At 37.3% G+C, this 10,991-nt stretch overlaps 1 protein-coding gene across 2 annotated transcripts; it reads right to left on the minus strand.

Annotated features, from left to right (window-relative positions):
• Nucleotides 1-3,953: 3,953 nt before the first annotated feature.
• Nucleotides 3,954-10,384, minus strand: LOC104450967 (phosphopantothenate--cysteine ligase 2). 2 transcript variants are annotated; one of them, XM_010065710.3, is made up of 10 exons: nt 9,023-9,230; nt 8,493-8,652; nt 8,272-8,395; nt 8,137-8,181; nt 7,940-8,025; nt 7,516-7,568; nt 7,297-7,356; nt 6,137-6,238; nt 5,388-5,507; nt 3,954-4,501 (listed from the first exon to the last, which is right to left on the minus strand). In XM_010065710.3, exons 2-10 carry the CDS (start codon nt 8,641-8,643, stop codon nt 4,262-4,264), a joined length of 981 nt encoding a protein of 326 aa, XP_010064012.1. In that variant the 5' UTR covers nt 8,644-8,652; nt 9,023-9,230; the 3' UTR covers nt 3,954-4,261. The 2 variants fall into 2 exon arrangements, with proteins under 2 accessions (XP_010064012.1, XP_010064013.1); XM_010065711.3 differs by lacking the exon at nt 9,023-9,230 and adding an exon at nt 10,077-10,384 and having other exon boundaries at nt 4,262-4,501.
• Nucleotides 10,385-10,991: the final 607 nt, after the last annotated feature.

The following is a 10,991-nucleotide window of genomic DNA, read 5'->3' on the forward strand; positions in this document are numbered from 1 at the left end:
TAACTTGTCTGTGTCTCACCAATACTTCTACAAACTTTTATACTCTTTTTACAATCTGCAAATTAGCAATTTTGTACTACTTTACCTATTTTTACTTACACGATTCGAAATTAGTAACTTTTATATGAAATTAACAACATAAATTAAAATGATTTATCAATTTTTGTCAAATTAAATTACCAACTAATTTTAGGATATCAACTCTCATTTAAATCACTCATCAATATTTGATTGTATTTTCATTATCAGCTTTTCTAGATTCGTTAATTTTTATTTATCTTGATTAACGACCCCATATATTTCCAACCTAAATTAACTTGCTCTTTCAACCAGAACTTAAATTAACTTCATTCACCAACTCTCTTTCAATATTACGATAAAATATGAGATACCAACTCAAATTTGATTTACTTATGGACATTAATTTGTCATCCTTAAACTTTTATTTTACTTTTCTTATCTACTACTTGGACTTACCCACCTTTTTTTTTTTCCTTCTTTCAAAAATTACCGATCTTTAATAAGTTACTTAATTCTGATTAAGTGATCAACTATTGGATTAACAGCTCTCGTTGAATTACTTTTTACGGAAAAAGAGAGATTTAAATAGGAAGCAGAAACTACTCAACCTATACATCATAGATGTTAAAATGTGAAAGTTCTCATTTTGAAAATTACTTATAAAAGGCGACAATTCCAGTTTATTAAGGAATAGTATAGTAACCGAGATAATACTAAAGCTTCACATTATCGCTCTTATATCCGCAGCTTATCACAAAGACCAACTAACAGACTGGCTGGACAAAAAGAAAAACACACGTTTAGAAAGGATATGCAGCATAAGGCCGAGAATGAAGTATCTCTTTAAGTAGCTCTTGCCGAAAAACTACAAATTCTAAGGATTCACAGTCGCCTTATGCTAGCAAAATAGGAGGGATTCCCATCCCAATCTCCCTAAGAAAATATAGTATAGCAAGAAAGAAACGAAATGCAGAGCGGGGAAGGACAAGATTGTATCTGTGACTTTCTATTTCATCAATAAGTTTTTGCCTCAAGCTATTGTTCATGTCTTAAATGAAGGTATTATGATAGGATTTCACTAGTAAAAGAAATGTTTAATTGCGATAAGATACTACATTTTGTCAGACAAAGGGCAAGCTAGATCACCCGCATGAGAAGGTTCAGTTTAAGACTGCAGCTTTTCCTCACGCACCGGTGCCTACTGGGCAAACTTGTGATTACCACCCCCACCGCAATGCAAGTGGGATACACCGAGCCTAAGTTCCTTCTTTGTGGACTAACCGAGGTTTCCTGAGATTGAGGAGCGATTCAGGAGTTGAACCTGTGACCTTGTCTTGCAAACCAAGTCTTGAGCCACTCGACCAACCACTGAGGCGATGGGATAAGACACTACATGTGAAAGGGTTATGGCCACAAAAACCAGATAAACCATCGACATGGTTTTCCATCTACTAACAAATTGTACCATCATAACTAAGGATCTGTTTAATAAAATCTCTCCAAGTGAAATCACTAAAGGGGAATATGCTCTAAGAATGAGTGCCTTCTATATATAAAACCGAGTACTGATCACATTTATTGACTTCAATACTTATAGGCCATAATATCCGAATATCTTCATTCTTCACCAAGTTTTCCCATTTTACAGAAACAACCATATAACACCAAAATTCAGCTGATGTTAAGAGGCAAAAAGGCTTACCTGAAGAAAATGGTAAAGTAGAAACAATCTTGAATAACTACAATAGGATAACTACAGCTGCCCTTATTAATTATTCCTTTTCACAAGCAAGTTTTTCCATGAAAAGATAAAAGTAAATAAAATAAAAATTCCAAACCATAACGTTGTAGTGGGAGTAGAAAATTAGGAACAGTATGCAGCGCACGAATTTGCTAAAACAGCAAATAGGCAATGCTATAAATATTGCATAACCCTAGGAAAAGGAGCATATCAATATTCCTGAACTTTAACTTTTCTCCAATCATTGAATGAATTTCAAAATAATAGTAACTTACTTACCTGCCTTGGAAAGGGCAGTGTTCTCTTTCTGAACAAAATTCATGAGCAGCAATTTCCCGTCCCTCATTCTGTTGAAGCATAATAAAGTGTCGAGCCATATGATATACTTCACACATATCTAGAAGACATCTTAAATTTAAATAGACAATCAAGTCCCATCTCACATAATTGGATAAAATCTTCAACCCCATGCCATACTTCCAATGAAATTTTGTGGTTATTTTCCTCCCTCCCTCCCTCCCTCCCTCCCTCCCCTCCCCTCCCCTCTGACCAAGGGAGAAAATCATAATGAAATTGTAAGATCTGCTAAATTGTCACAACACAACAGTAATAGATTTATGACACTACACCAACTTAATTCAGATAACAGAGCAAAGCTTCCATGCTCTATATAGCCTTATCTGAACTTGTCTAAATACTACATGCGGAAAGAGGATTTCTCCTTCTTCCTTTTGAAAGAAATCTTCCATGTGAGTGAAAATACACGCTAGGAAGAATATTGTGGACATCATCTTGTGAAGTGGTCGCTATTCATGTGATTTTGCAGACAAGGTAAAGCAAGTAGGCATGGTTCATTAAGCAAGTAGGCACAGATTATATGATAAGTCAACATGTATTCAACATGAACTGGTCACTATTCACATGAAGAAGGCACGTGTAAAAATGAACCAAAGCTCATACGAGAACACACATGTTAAGCGGCAGCAATCTCCCTGTCAACTTAATCAACAGGTGCAGGAATAAGAGAAAAACATGATCCCTTAAATTTAGAGATTGTAAGATAAGAACCAAAACTATAAAAGGAATCAACTGAGTTTCATCCCACCATTTTGCTGAACTCGAATATGAGCTCTCATTTCAGATGCACATGAAGATTTTGCCTCCAGATAAGCTGGTACGTCTACTTAACAATGTAAAAAATACACAAATCCCTCTACATTGATTGCTCATCCCTGTCATAATTCATCTGAAAGTTGGGTCAATAATGGAGTGGAGCAATCAAACAAGAAGGACTGGTTTCAATTGGAGAAAGACTCGGCATATAGAGATATTAGCAAGTTCGTTCAGTCTCTTCTTCCCTGCCCAACTGATTGACTCCTAAAGAAAATGTCAAATAGTCAAAAGCACATGCCCAAAAACTCCATGGAGAAAGAGAGTCAAAATTAAATACCATTACTTACTAGCTCAATTGGAAAAGAGACAAGAAAGCAAACTATTGTTAAATGCAATATCATGCCATCACCACAATATGCATTGAAAATCAAGACACTTCACGCACGTATATGGAGAAGGTGTTCATTTACATATAAAACCAGAGGAAGGTTTGTTTTTAAGAATCAGAGAGCGCTATTTATTCGGGTGCTTTAGGTATTGAGCACATTCATCTAAACATGGCTGTCCATTCACAAAATGGTGTTCCAAATACTTTAAGGACATAAAAGCACCAAATACCAGTTTAGAACAAATTGAACTGTGAGAGGTCAATGCAAAATACTTCAGAAAGCTGAAGATCAACGAAATATCTCAAAAATTGTAAGAGCAAAATATTTGATCATGTATAATCAAAGGCACCATATAGCTACTAAGGAGCTCCAAAACAAAGAACTAAACAAACTAAAAAGATATCCAACCGTACCATACAAGCATGCCAAAAAAATGAAAGTCATGAAGCAAGCTCAACCTGACTGGAGAATGTGCAATTAAAAATCGAACCATAGATAGATAAGTTTAGCCATGACCAGTAAAAAAGACACTCACATCTCTGCTGGTCTCATGGAAACTGTGGATTGGAAAATTTCTGGGACTAACTAGAATCAACAGTTATGTTGATATATAAACTGCAACTGAGCCAATTAATAAAAGCAAACATGTGCTCCAATGGAAACATAATCTGCCTCCAACAAACACTGAATTGGGTAACACTCCAAAAGCTTCAAGAACTATAATATTTCTTTTCGAACTCTCTTTCAGAATGCATTACAGCCACGAGGAGTAATATTACAGTTGCCTCAAGAGCACCGACAATGTCGTTCTGTAAATGAAATTGGAAAATATGACACAAATGCTAAGGCAAAGAGGTATTGCCAAACTCTAAAAAAACACCTGCCCTAAGCAGTTATCACGTCACAGAAATTGAGAGAATTGAAACCTATGGGAATTGATCAATCATGACAATTAGCAGTATCTATGACAGGTTGAACATCTTGACAATTTATATTTTCATGAGCAAGAATCTTCTAAGTGAATTGAATGTTTCTCAACTAGAAGTTTGACGAGGGGATCCTCCACATCACTGTCAACCTGGGTCTTGTCTCGGCAAACTGGAACCTTTCCATCACCTGTGACGACGACGACCTCCTCTTTCCGAGTTAAAAGCTCATTGGCCACTACCACATGCATTTTGTACTTACTAAGAGCCATATCTGCCTTCTTCAGCAGGATGTTCTTATCAGTCTCTAGCTGTCATTTAGAAATAAAAAAAATTTGTATCAGGGATTCATATCAAGTCTCAATCAAAGATACGCTGGGTGATACCTTCAGCAAATTTTAAACAGGAGAACAAAGTAATGTCCAATTAAGAGTTCACATCGCTGCCAGGGAAAATTTGCAGCTGGCTCAGATGAGCAGCTGCCAAGTTGCCACTCATTACCAACTCTACTTGTTAATATAACAAGGAAAGGGAGCTTGTGTAATTACTCCAACATGCATTTGTTGAATTATTTTCTATATTTCTAGGACCTTCATCATCTATTCAATACTCTTGCTGGTAACAAGTTACATTTTAGTTGCAAATGCTACTATGGTAGAAGCTTATGCTGCAGGCAATTATATTTCCCTGAATCAGTAAAGATTTCAGATGATGGCATAGCTAAAATATTTGAATCCCAAGGAAGATAAATCAGTCAGTATGTCTAACTTTGGGTTTTTTTTTTCTCAACATTAACTGGACCACGAGTAAACCTTACAAGATCGATATTTTTACAGGGCATGTGGCAAGGAAATGGTTTTCATTGTGGACAAACACAGCATTGTTTTCACTTTGACTGCACTTTTTTTAGATAATTATCTTCATTAAACTGGAAGGACAATAATGTTTAATGCTGTTTTACTCAATATCAATAACAATCATCCATAAAATCTAAGAGTATTCTCCATGGACAGGGTTTTTTGGTAAATGGATGAGAATCCTCCATGGATAGGGTTTTTTGGTCACTAGAGTTGGACGATTTGTCCTTCTGACATACATGCTATTGAATTTATTATGATGCTTTTTGGACAGCAAACTTCAATAACTTCTAATGAAACTTATGGTTGCACCAGAATGAATAGATTGCAAATAGCTGACCTTAAATGAAATGCAATAGGCAAATGGAGCCCACTCTTTTCTCAAGACAGCTAGCATTTTTGGAACTTGAACGAGACTCATATCAAGCGGACCTGATCCTGACTGTATCTTGTGTTCTGCCTGTACAAACATGCAACTTCCAAGTTAAAAAGAAAGGGTAGAATACAAAATTAGAACACTCTAATCACATTTTTAGCTATCTATAGAGTTAAATGAACTGAGACTACAGCTGGTGAGCAAATGTGATTTAAACCAGCCAAAGTGACAGAGGAATCCAATTTAATGGCTTAAAACTAGCCAACCTAATCTTAGAACACTGCGATGATGACTAAAAATCTACTTCTTAGTAACTAATGCTGATGCGCAGTGTAAGAAGAACCAGTTCTTCTGACTTAACCTACCACAAGAGAGAATTGTCTAGGTATTCCTACTCACTTCAGGAAGCATTCAGGGACACAAAGATTTTGCAAAGATAACCCTCGACAACTTTCACTCCTCAGAGGTTGGTATTCAAACATGAAAGTAGCCAAATGACAAGGAATGACTACTTAATTCACTTGAAATGATAAAACAGGGACATCATCTTCTAAAAATATGGCAAGAAGGGGGGGAACCGGTGTAGCTTCCCAATTTAAGCAACAGCACTTCACAATGAAGGCATCCATGTACTTGACATTAACACATGGAGGCGGGAAAAGCTCTAGTGCAGAATGAATTGAAAGAGTTTCAGCAAAGACCTAAACAATTACCATGCTTTTCCAAGGTACATAAAAATCAGACACTGCAGCTGCAAGATAAAACATTGCATGTGGCCCAAGAACCCTAAGTGATGTTGCAACCATCTGTAACATCTGCACAGACCAAATCGTTGTTATGTGTGCATGAACAACCAGATCAAAGAGCAATAAATTTTCATAGTGGAATAATGACCACACCAATGAGTAAGCAACAAATGTTCTGAAACTTCACTGTAAAGAGAAAGGTTCTCTAAAGGATACAACAAGACTGGGGAAATGAATCAAGTTGAAGGAATTTTACACTAGAAACAGAGAGATGCCTTTATGCAAAACTTCTCATGTCTATCATAATTTTATAATGCAGGGGGTCCGTGTTATATCTTTGCCACCTAAAATCTAGCATCTAACATTAATGAGATGCTCTAAATGAGAGTAAACAACCATTCTAGTTTGTTTCATATTGAGAAAACATATTTGATTTTTAGAATTAATCACCTAACTAATATATCACTTCTTGCCATGTTAATTTTTTCATATTATTCTTGGTTATTCCAAGCAGACAAGGGAAGAAGAAAGGAGGAGGGGGCTGGGGGCCTATGAAGCATCAAATAATTCATAAGCTAATCATTAAATTCACAACACAAGCAAAGAAAGTGCATCGATCTATTAGTTTACATTTGTTTAAGGAACTTGTTGGTTAAGCCAACTATATAAAGTACATACATGTCTTCAACCTATTGAAAATAGGTAAAGCGCAGCAATTACATGCATCACAAGACATTCGAACGTGCAAACATTACCTTTACATCCTAAAACCACATTAAGTGTAGCTAATTGAATGTTCTAAGGACACTCATAACAATTTTAAAAAAGAAGGTGCTATTATAAACATTAAAAAATGTTCATAAGCTATGTAATAAAATCACCAATCAAGAGATCAAAGTGCATTCAACATTTATAAAAAAAAAAAGAAAAAAAAAGAAACAAGAAGAAAAATCAATGGGAGCAGTCTGTAGGTTCAACAAATCCTGCCTCTGACATAGTGCACCGCATAAAGTCCTTAAAACGGCATTGTGCATGATTAACTGAGAATAAAAAGTCCAAGAGACCTTTCTCGATGTTGCTCACGTAATTGCCATATTAGTAAGAACATAAAAATTAGTGATACAAACCTGAAGATATTCAAAAATGGTTGTGAAGGGAAGTTTCAGCAATAGTCCTTTTTCAATTACCTAAAATTGGATACAACCACATAATGAATCAATCTCAAAATAAACAAACTGTTCACCATTACATGACAAGCTAGTGAAGTCAAAACATCATAGGATAATTATAAATGGGAAGAATATTTAGAAAACTCAATTTAAGAAGCATGTATGAGTGTTCCATACATTGTGATGATCACTGATAGCCATCTTCACAGCTTCAGAATGTGGCTCCCTCACTATAATTTAAGAGAAACTGATTCAATAGATCATATGATCGGATGACCATAATTTTTGTAGTGAAGATTAAATAGATCATATTTTTATGGGATGAGCATAATTTGAGAAATTATGGAATTGTCTGCATGGAGAAGACGCATTTTCTTAATGAAAATGCATCAACCTTCTGCAGATATAGCAAGACCGAAGTCAAGAGGAAAAATATGTTGCAAGTTTATTCTCTAAGGGCTAAATACCCTCTAATTGTTTGTTTGACCACTGCTATCACAATAAGGTTCTACAACAGAAATATCAATCTATATATATATAAGCACCATGGGAAGTCTTTTTTTTTTCCTCACTTTTATCATTTGAATGAAGTAGCACAAACCTTTAACGTGGGACTTGTCTATAAACTCGAAACATTCAAGGAAGGGATCATCTGGCAAAGATCTACAAAAGGGCTGGCAGGTTCCCCTGGTTCAAAAGTGGAGAGAAAAAGGAAAGAAAATTGACATTTCATTGTCTAATACCATTGACTCTTAGATTGACTGTTAGTAATTAAAAAATCACATGGTTAACTATTACCTGCGATACAGAAAGATAACCGCATAACCTGCCTTCAAAAAGTACCTGCAACATATCAACAGTTGGACTTCTTTGAAGAAAGCTGACTTCGAACAATGGGCAATGACCACTCAATTACGGGTGAAGCTGTCATACTCAGTGGAAGCTGCTCCTCGATGGCCTGAGCTGAAGTTATCAATGTAGCGGACACAGCGCTGCTCTAGAGGGACAGTCGTTCCACCCGAGGTCACGCAAACAACTCGGTTAGCTCTTCCGTCTCCTGCATTAAGGGGGAGAAAAAACAGCTCAACAAAAGCAAGTGAAGAATCAAAGGGCAGAAGCATAAAGTCCAAAAAAAAAAAAAAAAAGCAGCTCACCGGTCGGTATTGAATTCTTGTCGAGAAACTCCTTCAACTTGTCTGTGATTTCAAGACTATTTTTCAGCGGAGGAGCTGAGTCGAAAAACGACTGTATGTCTGCACCAGACGTGTGCTCCTCCGCTGCTTCCGGACCACTCTGTGAAGCCATCGCGAATTCCTGCAGGGCCCAGATCACCAGACGACATCATATTCCAGAAAACGCACGGAAGGCAAAAGGCATTCCTTGAATCGATAACAGCTAAAAACAAGAAAACCCAAATAAAATCCTCAAAAAACACATTAATCCAGCGAAGAGGTTTGCGACCCCAGGCGTATCTACCCATTCCCCAACTACAATCCAGCAAAAGCCTTGCCGATCACTCCGCATTCGACATCAAAAGACGATCTTTCCAGCAGAAAGCCAACCGCCCGAACAAAAAAGAACTCCTCAGGAAAATAGACAAGGGAAAACCGAGCAAGAATCTCGTAATCCACCCTCAATTCTCCGGAAAATCGAAGCCAAACGCATCCTAATCGGATCCAAGTACCTTGGAGCAGCGAGTGCAGCGATCGAGTTCGCAAACCACGCACGCGCCGAGAGAGAGAGAGAGAGAGGAGGAGGATCAATACGAAATTGGGTGGACTGAAGTTAAGTAAGAATCGAAAGAGAGGTAGGTGAGTGCTAAAATAAGATTAAAAAATAGTCTGGTCAATTCCCGCCGGAATAGACCGATCTAGAACAGTCGATGTTCCGCATCAGTTGATTTTGTCTCGAACTCATCGCCGATCGATGTTGAAAGCAAAAGAAAAGTACCAAACACGGGCCCGCGCGTTAATTGTTGCGTTTTTTTTTTTTTTTTTTTTTTTGGGGGTCAAATGTTCGGTTTCTCATTGATCATTTTATTCTGGTACTTGAATCAAAACAACTTCGATGTAAATGAAATGATAGATTTTCATAGGGATGGGATACATAGGAAGTGAGTCGATGGTTCTAGTTGGGGCCGTTACTAGTTATTTTTATTTAAATTCTGGAAAAATTCAATTAAAGATCAAGAGGGTCAAAAGTGGATTTTTGTTTTAAATAAAATCTTGAAGTGTTACCAAATACACCCTTAATCTTATTTAAGGCCATGCTGCTTCTCCGGAATGTCCGTGAATGTTCTGTGTTGGTCGAAAATTGAAAACCAACTTTTCTAATTCCGAAACATGGGACTCGGGAATGCAGGTCTCAACGTCAACTGCCGGAACACCATCTTCAGCTACCCACCAAATCGCCACCACCTCCATCCACCGATCGGCCTCCCGACGACGACGGAGCCTCAATATGGCCCGACATACACTGAATGCTAAGAGCTACTGAGGAAGGAAGCTCCAGGCGCTTCAAGACGTTGCCAGATATTCAGCGATATGTATGCCTACCACCGACATTCGTCCACAAAACCGGGCCGTTCTCGTCTACACGTTTTGAGATCGGATGATATCATTGACTGTTTCTCGGTCGCACCTTTTGAGGCATTTTATCGAACAGTGCACGTGCAATGAATAGCGATTCGGTCGCTCATCCACGCGAAAACAGAGCGACAAAGAGGGAGATGGTGTTACCCGGTTGATGAAGCAAGTCGGACCAGTGGGTAGAGATGGAATCGGCGAAGGAAGTTCCAATGGCGGCTCGCGACGATGATCAGCGTCGGAGGAGGGATCTCGAGCAAAAAGACTCGATCTTTTCGCGTTCTCACGCCAAGAAAACCCAAAAACTGGAGCTGAGCTTTGATGAACTGCCTTAGGGACGGGCAATAGCGTCGATCAATGGCGGTGAAACCGTGTCTAGTAGATCTGGAAAATCCAAAATCGAAGAAGAAGACAGTTTCTTCCAGAGGATTTCCCAAGGTGACTCTGAAAGTGGGCTGGAGGTGCAGTGGACGATTTAAAAATCCACGTTTATTTCACTACATCAACTAAAGCTGAGGAGGCGTCAACCGATTCCATTATACATTTGAAAGATTTTTGTTAAATGGTCAAATGCATAAACAAAATTTTAAAATTGAATTAACAAACGAAAAGAACAGTACCAAGATGCCATTTCCTATTATTACTGAAAAAAATTTAGGGTACAAAAGTAGTCTTAAAAATAACCACTCTTCTAAAATAAAATCGATCAAAGAGGAATATCATCTATCGACAACTCAAATGACAAAAAGAAAACAAAACATAAAATTAACAAAAGGAACTTACCTACCAATTCTCTACCAAAATGAAAACATTAAAAAAATGAGAAAATTCGAGCATCATACAACATATCATCCCCTTCACTATACCAAATCTGTTCAATTTAATCTACATGAGTGAGATTGTTAATACCAGTCAAGGATTAGACCTACGAAAATAATCCTGAAAAATCAGTCAAATTTCTGATATCAAAAGAAAAAAAGAAAAATTACAAACCCTATGGAAAAAGAAAAAAAAATCCATTCACCAAACTCTCATCCTAAATGGGGAAAGAAAAAAGTGAAAAGAAAA

This window comes from Eucalyptus grandis, chromosome 6 (genome assembly GCF_016545825.1).
Source record: "Eucalyptus grandis isolate ANBG69807.140 chromosome 6, ASM1654582v1, whole genome shotgun sequence".
Taxonomy (NCBI): Eukaryota; Viridiplantae; Streptophyta; class Magnoliopsida; order Myrtales; family Myrtaceae; genus Eucalyptus; species Eucalyptus grandis.